General features: G+C 45.6%; 1 protein-coding gene across 3 annotated transcripts in view; it reads right to left on the bottom strand.

The window, feature by feature from the left end:
- Positions 1–12,744, bottom strand: part of LOC140395609 (acyl-CoA dehydrogenase family member 10-like) — a 117,399-nt gene that overhangs the window by 57,866 nt on the left and 46,789 nt on the right. For all 3 annotated transcript variants that reach the window (XM_072483623.1, XM_072483793.1, XM_072483709.1), the window contains exons 7-11: positions 9,721–9,862; positions 8,448–8,516; positions 5,793–5,974; positions 3,395–3,545; positions 2,525–2,670 (exon numbers count right to left, since the gene is read on the bottom strand). In XM_072483623.1, the coding sequence (XP_072339724.1) occupies positions 2,525–2,670; positions 3,395–3,545; positions 5,793–5,974; positions 8,448–8,516; positions 9,721–9,862 (690 nt within the window). The remainder of the gene's footprint in view (positions 1–2,524; positions 2,671–3,394; positions 3,546–5,792; positions 5,975–8,447; positions 8,517–9,720; positions 9,863–12,744) is intronic.

The following is a 12,744-nucleotide window of genomic DNA, read 5'->3' as shown; positions in this document are numbered from 1 at the left end:
TGGCGGCTCTGAGAATCTGGGGGCAGTGGCGGAGATATAAGAGAGTGGAGGGAGCATCGGTTTGGACCCCGATTTATAATAACCATCGGTTTGTATCGGGTAGGCTGGATGGTGGGTTCCGGAGATGGTGGCGGGCAGGAATTAGGAGGATGGGGGATCTATTTATAGACGGGAGCTTCCCCAGCTTGAAAGCCTTGGAGGATAAATTTGAATTGCCAGCAGGGAATGGGTGTAAGTATCTGCAGGTACAAGACTTTTTGAGAAGGCAGGTTTTGGCCTTCCCGCTGCTGCCGCCATGGGGGATACAGGACAGAGTAGTCTCCAGTACCTGGGTGGGAGAGGGAAAGGTATCAGATATTTACCAGGAACTTTGGGATGCGGAGGAAACTCCGGTGAAGGAGCTTACGGGAAAGTGGGAACACGAGCTAGGGGGAGAGAGAGAGGCGGGTCAGTGGGCGGATGCCCTAAGCAGGGTCAACACATCCTCATGTGCCAGGCTTAGCCTGATGCAGCTCAAGGTAGTCCACCGGGCACATATGACAGTGGCCAGGATGAGCAAGTTTTCGGGATAGAGGACAGGTGTGCGAGGTACATGGGAAGCCCAGCAACATGTCCATATGTTTTGGGCATGCCTGAAGCTTAGAGGGTTTTCGCAGGATTTCGCTGAGGCAGATAATAAAAGCAGATAGTAAAAGTTTCTACAAATATATAAAACAAAAAAGAGTGGCTAAGGTAAATATTGGTCCTTTAGGGGATGAGAAGGGAGATTTAATAATGGGAGATAAGGAAATGGCTGAGGAACTGAACAGGTTTTTTGGGTCGGTCTTCACAGTGGAAGACACAAATAACATGCCAGTGACTGATGGAAATGAGGCTATGACAGGTGAGGACCTTGAGATGATTGTTATCACTAAGGAGGTAGTGATGGGCAAGCTAATGGGGCTAAAGGTAGACCAGTCTCCTGGACCTGATGGAATGCATCCCAGAGTGCTAAAAGAGATGGCTAGGGAAATTGCAAATGCACTAGTGATAATTTACCAAAATTCACTCGACTCTGGGGTGGTCCTGGCGGATTGGAAATTAGCAAACATGTTTAAAAAAGGAGGTAGGCAGAAAGCGGGTAATTATAGGCCAGTGAGCTTAACTTCGATAGTAGGGAAGATGCTGGAATCTATGATCAAGGAAGAAATAGTGAGGCATCTGGATGGAAATTGTCCCATTGGGCAGACGCAGCATGGGTTCATAAAGGGCAGGTCGTGCCTAACTAATTTTGTGGAATTTTTTGAGGACATTACCAGAGCGGTAGATAACGGGGAGCCAATGGATGTGGTATATCTGGATTTCCAGAAAGCCTTTGACAAGGTGCCACATAAAAGGTTGCTGCATAAGATAAAGATGCATGGCATTAAGGGTAAAGTAGTAGCATGGATAGAGGATTGGTTAATTAGTAGAAAGCAAAGAGTGTTAGTGAGGCCACACCTGGAGTATTGTGTTCAGTTTTGGTCTCCTAACCTGAGAAAGGATGTACTGGCACTGAAGGGTGTGCAGAGGAGATTCACTCGGTTAATCCCAGAGCTGAAGGGGTTGGATTACGAGGAGAGATTGAGTAGACTGGGACTGTACTCATTGGAATTTAGAAGGATGAGGGGGGATCTTATAGAAACATATAAAATTATGGAGGAAATAGATAGGATAGATGCGGGCAGGTTGTTTCCACTGGCGGGTGAAAGCAGAACTAGGGGGCATAGCCTCAAAATAAGGGGAAGTAGATTTAGGACTGAGTTTAGGAGGAACCTCTTCAATCAAAGGGTTGTGAATCTATGGAATTCCTTGCCCAGTGAAGCAGTTGAGGCTCCTTCATTAAATGTTTTTAAGATAAAGATAGATAGTTTTTTGAAGAATAAAGGGATTAAGAATTATGGTGTTCGGGCCAGAAAGTGGAGCTGAGTCCACAAAAGATCAGCCATGATCTCATTGAATGATGGAGCAGGATCGAGGGGCCAGATGGCCTACTCCTGTTCCTAGTTCTTATGTACTCAAAACACGGATGGTGCCGAGTCCGGAGGTGGCGATCTTTGGAATGTCGGAAGAGCCAGGAGTTCAGGGGGCGAAAGAGGCCGACGTCTTGGACTTTGCCTCCGTGGTAGCCCGGAGACGGATCTTATTAATGTGGAGGGACTCGAGGCCCCTGAGTGCCGAGACCTGGGTTAGTCACATGGCTGGGTTTCTCAGTCTCGAGAAAATAATGTTTGCCTTTAGGGGGTCAATGGAGGTGGCAGCCGTTTGTCGACTTTCTCGGGGAAAATTAAAATGTTAGCAGAAGGAGAATTCCAAAGGTGGGGGGAGGGCCAGGCTGTTGTTTTATTGTTGGGGGGGGGGGGGTGAAGATTGTGATGGGGGTGGAAATGTTTATTGTACCATGTTTATGTCATTGTTATTGTTATTAACATTTGCAAGGACCCTAATAAAAATATTTTAAAATAAAGAAGGTTCCAGTGTTAGTAAGCAGCTTAACTCACATTACCTTTCAAGATGGGGAAGTCTGCTGCCATATGGTGTGCCAAACAATTACATGCCACATCAGAGATAGGATCTCCCAGTGTGGACAGTTCCCAGTCCAGAATCGCCAGCACCTCAGGCTTGTCAGGGTGGAAAACCAGATTGTCCAGTCTACATTTTTGAGAAGAGCAGAGAGTACAGAAAATAAAGAAGATACATGAAAGGAAGTTGGGATGGAAAATGAAAAGAATGGAGGGAGTGAGAGAAGAAAAGAGAAAATGTGCATGTTAAATTGCAGTTTGATTTATATAATTGATAAATAATACTTGCTACCGGTTAGATTCTTAAGTGTGCAGATTGGTATACTGGAGCTTTGGTGACAGGTTTATGGGAAAGCACTGTGTTCCATAATTTAAATCGAGCGGCACAGTAGCACAGTGGTTAGCACTTTTCCTTCACAGCTCCAGGATCCCATGTTCGATTCCAGACTTGGGTCACTGTCTGTGTGGAGTCTGCACTTTCTCCCGGTCTTTATGTGGGTTTCCTCCGGGTGCTCCGGTTTCCTCTCCCATACTCCAAAGATGTGCAGGTTAGGTGATTGGCCATGCTAAATTGCCCTTAGTGTCCAAAAAAAAAGGTTAGGTGGGGTTACTGGGTTATGAGGGTAGTGATGGAGGCGTGGGCTTAAGTAGGGTGCTCTTTACAAGTGCCAGTGCAGCCTCGATGGGCCGAATGGTGTCCTTCTGCACTGTAAATTCTAAAACAAAAAGTCTTCACAATGACATTGAAACACTAAAATTAAAACTCATTCTCAATTGTTATCTCCAAAACCTGTGACTGAACTCTTATCTGTTAAAAAATATTATCAAAACACTTAAAGAGTTATATTACATACCGAAAGTCTCCATGCACAACTGTGTTTTTTTCATACGCTGGTAAGTTGTCTGGAAGCCATTTTATTAGCTGTTCCATTGCTGGAATAATACGAGTCTCACTTGCTCGGTACTGCTTAGTCCATGTTCGCACCTGACGCTCGATGTAGTTGCCTAAGAATAAATACTATTCAGACAGAGCAGTAGAGTGTCAGGAGAAATAAGGAGGGTGAAATCAAAACCTTGGAAGGAACAAGGGATTAAGCCAACAATCTATGTCAACCTCTGCAGTCAGGGCAGCAGGGTAGCACTGTTGCTTCACAGCTCCAGGGTCCCAGGTTCGATTCCTGGCTTGGGTCACTGTTTTTGCAGAATCTGCACGTTCTCCCCGTGTCTGCGTGGGTTTCCTCCGGGTGCTCCGGTTTCCTCCCACAAGTCCTGAAAGTGCTTGTTAGGTGAATTGGACATTCTGAATTCCCCCTCGGTGTACCCGAACATGTGCTGGAACGTGGCGACGAGGCAATTTTCACAGTAACTTCATTGCAGTGTTAATGTAAGCCTACTTTTGACAATAATGATTATTGTTATAATACTTGTTCATGTTGTAATTGCGCTGCAATAGAGTACATGCTTTGTGTCGGTAATGAAGAGCAACTGGGGAAGTATTCGGGCTTCATTCTAAGAATATAAAAAAGGTGTTGGCACTGGGTGTTGGGGAACTGAAAGAGTCTGTGTATTTACTCTGCAGTTTTAGGAAACAAACCTGTCTGAAGTTACAGACTGGCTTCAGACTCATTCTTTCCTCAGCGTGCAAGTAGTGGAATTTAGAGGGTTTAGTTAGATTGCAGCTGGGGTACTGTATACAGTCTTGGTCTCCTTACTTCAAAAAGGATATAATTGCATTAGAAGCAGTTCAGAGAGGGTTCACTTAACTGAGCCCTGTTGGGATTAAGGGATTATTTTATGAGGAAAGGTTGAGGGGGTTGGGCCTGTAACCACTGGTGTTAAGAAGAATGAGAGTTGATCTTATTGAACCATGTAAGGGATATGACAGGGTAGATGCTGAGAGGGTGTTCCCCATTATGGGAGAGACTCGAACAACAGTTTAAAAAATAGGGGTCTCCCATTTAAGACTGAGCTGAGAATTTTTTTCTTTCAGAGGCTCATCCATCTGTGAAATTCTCTTCCCCAGAGAACAGTGGATTGCTGGATCATTGAATATATTCAAGGATGAGTGAGGTAGATTTTTTGATTGGCCAGGGAGTCACGGGTTATGGGAGGAGGACAGGAAAGTGGATTTGAGGCCACATTCAGAACAGCCATGATCTTATCAAACTGCCGAGCATGCCCACAATCCGATGCCTCACTCTTGCTCTTAATTAGCGTTCAACATGGGCTGCATTTGGATTACGACAATTTGTCTTGGTTCCATTGGTGAGAAGGAAACAACATCAGCCAGTTCAATGTTCAATCCAACACACTTAATAAGAATTATTGATTAGGAGTTGTGCAAATACAAGGTCAACAGCGGTGGCAAAATACATTGGTGTTCTGACAAACTGCAGCCACCAGAGGAATAGGGTGTGGGCCCACGTCTCTGGTTTACCTGAAAGATCTGGGCCGGGATTCTCTGGTGTCCGGTGGGGAGGGCCGTACCGGCGGCGAGGAGTGGCGTGAACCACTCCGGCGTTGGGCTGCACATTCGGGGGCTAGGCCGGCGCCGGCGGGGTTGGCGCTGCGCCAACCGGCGCCGAAGGGCCTCCGCCGGCTGTCACGAGTCGGCGCATGCGCGGGAGCGGCAGGAGGATCCAGCGTGATCCCAGCGCATGCGCGGGGAGGTTCTTCTCCGCGCCGACCATGGCAGAGCTTTACAGCGGCCGTCGCGGAGGGAAAGAGTGCCCCCGCCCGTGGATCGGTGGGCCCCGATCGCGGGCCAGGCCACCGTGGGCCCCCCCCCCCCGGCGACTCCGCAGGCGGCCCGCAGAGCCAGGTCCCGCCGGTAAGGACCTTGTGTAATTTACGCCGGCAGGACTGGCCAAAACCGGGTGGCCGCTCGGCCCATCGCGGAGCGGAGAATCGCCGGGGGGGCCACTGCCAACGGCCCCCGACTGGCGTGATTCCCGCCCCCGCCAGAAAAACGGCGCCGGAGAGTTCGGCAGCCGGCGTCGGGGTGGGATTTACGCCGGCCCGGCGTAATTCTCCAGCCCGGCGGGGGGTCGGAGAATCCCACCCCCGGTTCACACCTGGCATGATAAAAGTGTGGAGGAGAAAAAGAGGAACAAAAAGCTAAAAAGGGTTAAGACTTATCCAATGTTGTAAAAAAAAAGATCCTCAGGAATTACATAAAAATGAAATCTAACCAAATGTAAAACTCAAGGCTGTAAATGTAATAATGGATTAGAATCAGTAGACAGTCTTTACCAGATCTTCCGTAATCCTCTAATCCAGCTGCATGGATGTCAACCTGATGAATCTGGCAGAGAGTATGGTTCATGGCAGTGTAAATATCTCTCCGTTGGCTGACAGTTAATCCTGGCAGTGTTGGGTCTTTAAATATCCTTCCTGGGCAGTATTCCATCAGGTAGAAGGAAGACCCAAGAACACTGGAAAATAGGGAAAATTACTGAAAATATCATCTCTGTTTACAAAGAAGGAAATATCATTTAATACTTGCATTTTAATATGTAACCCGGCCAGCAGACACCACCTGTGTCCCAGAATAGTGCTACCTTTAAACAAGTTATAGTCAACAGTGTACTAATGCACTTGTAAAATAGGTTCCAATAAAATCCATATTGTTTTCAGCCTATTTTTCAAAACGTAGTTTATTCTAACACAAATCCACAGTCACACTTTCTTTATTCCGTTATCTTGCCCAAACCTAATTGCCTTTGAGGTTGCCTTATTGGCTCACCTGTACCTGAACAAAATGGTATTGCCCCTTCACCATGCTTTCATTCCCTCGCACTATAGTTCATAGGCTCATAAGATATAGGAACAGTATTAGGCCATTTGGCCCATTGAGTTTGCTCCGCCATTTGACCATGGCTGATCTCATCCTGGCCTCAACACCACCGTCTTGCCCATTCTCCATGACCATTCAACCCATTACCAATTAAAAACCTGCCGAACTCCTTAAATTTATTCACTCCCCTTCATTCTCCCCTTCTTTCAATCTCTTCCTTTTCCTCCATTAATTTTTCATATCTCCATTTCTCCTCTTGGTACCAGCTTTCCCTCCTACTTCTCATTCTTTCTGTCTCTCTCTTTCAGCAGCTGAATGCCTACACCAGGTAGACTTCCTTTCTGGTGCATGCTTGCGTTTGTGGAAGTGGCAATTTGAGACAATGCCACAACGTGTATTTGCGTGCCTCAGTGGTAGAAAGTCTTGGATTCTAGCCCCACACAATCTAGCATGACCAGTGCAGCAAAAAAGAAGTGCCATCTCTCAGATGAGATGTCAAACCAAGATCCCATCCGCCTGTTCCAGTGGGCAGGAAATATACTGTGCTCCACTGCTGCCATGTTCACCCATGACATTATCATTGCCAAGAGAGGTTAACAGGTCACTCATGTAACTTACTTTCTGTGGCACCTTCTTACTGTAAATTGGCCACTACGTTTGCCTGCAAAACATTGACTACACTTCAAAAAATAACAAAAAATAACACTCGCCTGACTGCCTATCCCTTTGTAAAAAAATCCCTACGAACTCGAGGGTCTGGCCGCCCAAATAAAAGACGAGATCATCTTCTCGATTTCCGCGAAGAAAGATAGCGGAAGGAAAACTGGAAGGCACTGAAACAAAAATAGGAATCTTGGGAGGTTGTTAATTTTGACCAACTGAACCCTTCCCGCCAAAGTCAGCGGGGGGTTATCCCACTTCTGTAGGTCAGCCTTCAGTACCTTAAGTAGGTCCCTAAAATTTAATTTCTGTAGCAAGGCCTTATCGTGGGCCACTCGGTCTCCCAGGTAACGAAAGCTGGACCTGGCCAAGTGAAAAGGCAATTTTCCCCGATCAGCTCCCCTCCCTGGGAGATTCACTGCAAAGCATTCGCTTTCACCCAAGTTCAGTGCATGCTCCGAGAACGAGCCAGACCTCTCAAGCAGCTTCATTATCTCCTCTGCTCTGGAAAGAGGGTCTGCCACATACATCAACAGGGTGTCCACATACAATCATACCCTATGCACCCTCCCCCCTCTATCTATCCTCCTGAACTTCGTGGATGACCTCAATGCTGGTCAGAGGCTCAATTGCCACGGCAAACAATAGCAGGAAGAGTGGACACCCCTGACTCGTGCCTCTCCTCACTTGGAATTATTTTGAACTTCAAACGTTTGCTATAATAATATTTATTATTGTCACAAATAGACTTACATTAACACTGCAATGCCCACATCCCATGAAAGAATAAAAAACTCTAACAAAGTATGAGGCCACAATGAGGCCCGGCAACCGCTGCCATCACGACCGTATACGGAGAAGCAGAACAAATGACGAATCAGCAAAGTTTACCATCCAGCGGTGATCAGGAGGTGCTGGGGCTGTGTGCTGGTGCATTCCGGCAGCACTACTCCCTTACCCGTAACTCATGTCCATCTTGGATACTAAACAATGCATACATCTCCCTTTACATTCACTAATGTTCAACAGCATCAAAAGACTGAATGTGTCCACCTGCCACATAGTTATCTTTTTAGCATCTGACTCAAAATGCTGTTTTGGTGTTGAATGATGTGTTTTGTATTCACATCTACTTGGGACTGGGTCGCATTTTGTCTGATAATGCTCTGTGAAAAGCCTTGGTGCATTTTACTACTCATATATTTAAGGTGAAATATAAAGGTGCAAGTTGTTGTAGCTATTTTGGAGATCTAATTTTCATGCATTGTTTAAAAGCTGGAGACTTTGATTCTACCAGATTCCAGAGGTGAAAGGACTGCATCTCAAAATCTGAATCGCCCAGCTTCCTCATCCTGTTTCCTCGGAGTCTCTTTCTCTCCATACAACTTATTAAATTTCATATTACAGATACACAAATACTGATACAACAACTACAGAGTTTGACTTTTTACCTGGGGTCCTCACAGATGGCAAGTGTCCTGGGAACAGGAAGTCCCATGGCTGAAAGAGCTGTCATCACCCTGAATGGACCATGAAATAACAATTAAACTTTGAACTTTAATTTAACCTTAATAAAACACAGTAGGCAACGAGTTGACCAAAATAATAATTTCAAACACAGCATAATTAACAATACACACACTCTGCAACGCTTCCTTTTTAAATCACTTTTCTCCTTTCAGCCCTGAAGGTGCTCATTTTTACTGACACACAGTTCAACGGATACTGAAAGCTTTCATGCAAAGCTAGGCAGTGAGTGCTGGAAAGGTATTTGGCTGTCAGGGGCATCACAACTATGGTTAACCATGAGTTCATCCAATGCACACATATACAACACAACAGATAATCAAGAGTGGGGAGATCTGTCTAAATTTCCCATCCTTTGTCCAGGGATACTGATTGGTTGATTGATATTTGTCACATGTACCGAAGTACAGTGAAAAGTATTTTTCGGCGGTCAAGGGAACATACACAGTATGTACATAGTAGACAAAAGAATAATCAACAGAGTACATTGACAAATGGCACATCAACAAATGGTGATTGGTTACAGTGCGGAACAAGGGCCAAACAAGAGCAGCATAGGGCGTCGTGAATAGTGTTCTTACAGGGAACAGATCAGTCCAAGGAAGAGTCGTTGAGGAGTCTGGCAGCTGTAGTTAGCACTGTTACTTCAAAGCACCAGGGTCCCAGGTTCGATTCCCAGCTTGGGTCACTCTGTGCGGAGTCTGCACATTCTCCCCGTGTCTGCGTGGGTTTCCTTCAAGTGCTCCCACAAGTCCCGAAAGAAGTGCTTTTAGGTAATTTGGACATTTTGAATTCTCCCTCTGTGTACCCGGACAGGCGCCGGAATGTGGCGACTAAGGGCTTTTCACAGTAACTTCATTGCAGTGTTAATGTAAGCCTACTTGTGACAATAATAAAGATTATTATTATAAGCCAATAGGACAATTCAGTGAAAGCGACTGAACTGACAGATAGGAATCAAACTTGGGATCTTGCTGATTAGTAAGCTCAATATCAGGCAGTATAGTTACCTACTCAGGTATTAAGAAGCTGGGAACCAAAAACTTTTAAGTGGATGGCCAGGGACCCTTGAAGTCCTGGCATCTGACAACAGGTTAAGTCAACAGGAATTGTCAGCTCGCTGAGCTACCAACCGAGTGAAGAGGAACCATCAGTTTTGTAAGGCACAGAGATTTGCTCCATTTTCTCACGACACACCTGTATTCTCTCTCCACTGCGTGTGCTGATTGCAGAAGTTTTCCGGGTGGTTTCTTTCTCAGGACCAGCTGTCGGTCGCCACTCTGCACGTGGTACGTAGGGTTAGACTGGCCGTGAGTAAACTGTCGGACAGTCAACGGCTCTGAAACCAGACAGCACATCAATTAAACGTAATCAGTCCAAGGGTATGATGGACTGCCAAACTACCATACTGCTCTAAAGAGTGATAGGCTTCTGGTTCCCTCTAGCAACACCTTCCCGGTGTCAGCCTGGTTGTCTTGGGCGAGATGGGCACCTCCTAACAGTGAATGTGTAAACACCCCAAGAGCAGACCGAGCCTTCTCAAACAGGGAGATGCTTTGGGGACCTGCTCAGCAAATGGGAGGCACAAATTCTCAAAAATGTAAAGAGCCCTGATACTTTCCGATTCTTCTTCTTCAGTGATCACTCGCTAACGCGTATGATTATCTACCTAAGAAACTGTTACAGGTCGTGGGTTCTGTAGGTTCTTGTATGGCTGACCAGCCTGATCCTAGAGCCGCATCTTCCACCGCACAATTTTGGCTTCCTCTGGGTAGACGCCTGGTGCCATTGCACATCAGCAGACCCACGGTCCTTGACAGACGGTAGGTCCAGATCCAGGGGCAAGGGAACCTCAATGACTGGGGATCTCATAGAATCATACAATCAATACAGGAGGTGGCCCATCGAGTCTGCACCGGCTCTTGGAAAGAGCACCCTTCTTAAGCCCACACCTCCACCCTATCCCCGTAATCCAGTAACCCCACCTAACCTTTTGGGGCACTAAGGGCAATTTATCATAGCCAATCCACCTAACCTGTATATCTTTGGACTGGGGGAGGAAACTGGAGCACCCGGAGGAAACCCACACAGACACGGGGAGAACGTGCAGACGCCATATAGACAGTGACCCAAGCTGGTAATCGAACCTGCGACCCTGGGGCTGTGAAACGACAGTGCTAACGACTGTTCTACAGTGCCACCCCTTATTGCCGTACTGCTGCAGACTTCATCCGCCATTGCAGCCATTGATACCATATGAGTCTCTTCCCACTGATCCACCATTGAAGACTTGTTTTGGATAGTGCTTTGTCTGGTTCCGCCCCTCTGACCGTACCGTCATGGGTGACCCTGTCAGGAGCATAAGACTCCTGATGACATAGCTCTCGGGATCAATGGAACGTTCAGGCCACTCCACCAAGGCAAGGTGGCAATCCAAGGAAAGGACTTGGATTTAGAAAGAACTTTCCAATAACCCATTTATCAAACTTAAATTGTCACTAAAGTAAAAAGAACCACATTATCCCTCTCAAATTAGTCATGCATACCCATACTGTTCCCTACATCTGGAAGTGCAGTAAGCTACGAACCTGGGCATCCGATCAACTAGTTATGTTATTACTTGATCAAGAATGATTAGCTGGGTGCTGCTTCCCTCCTGGGAACAAATATTTAAACTGCTGCAGGAAGTGAGTAAGTATATGCAAAAAACAATCTGCAATTGCTACCTAGGAATGAAGTTCCCACACAGGAAACATATTGATGATAAAGGGACTGCACATTTACTCAAATAGAGTAAAAGGCATTAAATTGGGCAACAGTGATTGTGTAACTATTAACCATACAATTATCTCCATTATCAATTATCCATCCATTGACTCTGTCTACACCTCCCGCTGCTTTGGGAAAGTGGGCAGCATCCACTCCCACCCGGGTTATTGTCTCTTCCAACTTCTTCCATCGGGCAGGGGATACAATATTTTGAGAACACGAAATAACAGATTCAGAAACAGCTTCTTCCCTGCTGTTACCAGACTTCTGAATGACGCTCTTATGGAGTGAACTGATCGCGTCACAAATCTTATCTACTGAGTAGTACTGCACTCCTGTATGCTTCACCCGATGCCTGTGCCTATGTATTTACATTGTGTATCTTTCATATTCCCTATGCTTTTTCATGTATGGAACGATCTGTCTGGACTGTATTGTCAGGTGGACGTACCTTTAAGAAATGGGTGTTTATCAAATAGCTGCAGTGATATCAGTGTGTGGGTGGAGCTGGTCTGTCACTGTCTTTTATTTTGAGCTGTAAAGTGGCTTTGTGGCTCTGTTTTTGGTTTTGTTTTCAGAGTTGGAGTGCTGTATTCAAAGCAAGCAGATGTGTAATGATCACTCTCTCTACAAGCTAAAGAATGTCTTCAGCTCACTTGATGATTCCAAAGTAATACCTGTTTCTGTAGAGAATTTAAACCTGCTGTTTTTGTTAAACAGGGTTTAATTTATGGTATGTTGCTAGGAAAGGTATTAAGGGTTACCTATAGAGGATTGTATCTGTGTGTTGGTTGTTGATAAGACGTTTACTGTGTGTTTATACAATGTTAACTGGGTTCATAGAATAAACATTGTTTTGTTTTAAAAATACTTAAGGTCTCTGTTGCATAACACCTGGAGAGTGGGCCCTTGTGCTCCCCATAACCAAAATCTTTGGGTCAGGTGAACTCCATGATATACTTTGGAGTTTTCTAAACCCTGGCCCATAATAAATTAGGGGCTCATAGGGTAAAAGTCTATCTTTCGTGATTGGGTTGCCTTAGTGAACTTAAAGACAGTGAGGGGTGAGCATATTTGTGTTTGCTTTTCAGGTGTGGTATTCCACTTTAAGTAGGGAATGTGTTGTGGACAATGGTTCTTTCAGAGGCTCGGAGGTTTTTGGAGGTGAAGAAGGTCACACGCAGTACCTTACGAACAGAGACTAAAAATAGGCTTTTAGATTTGGCAAAGACATTGCAGTTAATGTTAACTGACAGCATACGAAAAGACGAGGTACGTACGGTGATAGCTGAGCATTTAGAATTGCCCGAGATACAGTTTGACGCATTAAAACTGGAAAAATTCAGTTACAGATTAAACAACTGGAACATGAGAAATAATTAAAGCAGCTTGAATACGCAATGAGGGACAAAGAAGAAGAGAGAGAAAGAGATAGAGAGAGAAAAAGAAGAA

The sequence above is a fragment of the Scyliorhinus torazame genome, chromosome 1, assembly GCF_047496885.1.
Source record: "Scyliorhinus torazame isolate Kashiwa2021f chromosome 1, sScyTor2.1, whole genome shotgun sequence".
NCBI lineage: Eukaryota > Metazoa > Chordata > Chondrichthyes > Carcharhiniformes > Scyliorhinidae > Scyliorhinus > Scyliorhinus torazame.
The sequence above is the reverse complement of the archived record's forward strand: the minus strand, read 5'-3'. Positions and strand labels throughout refer to the sequence as shown.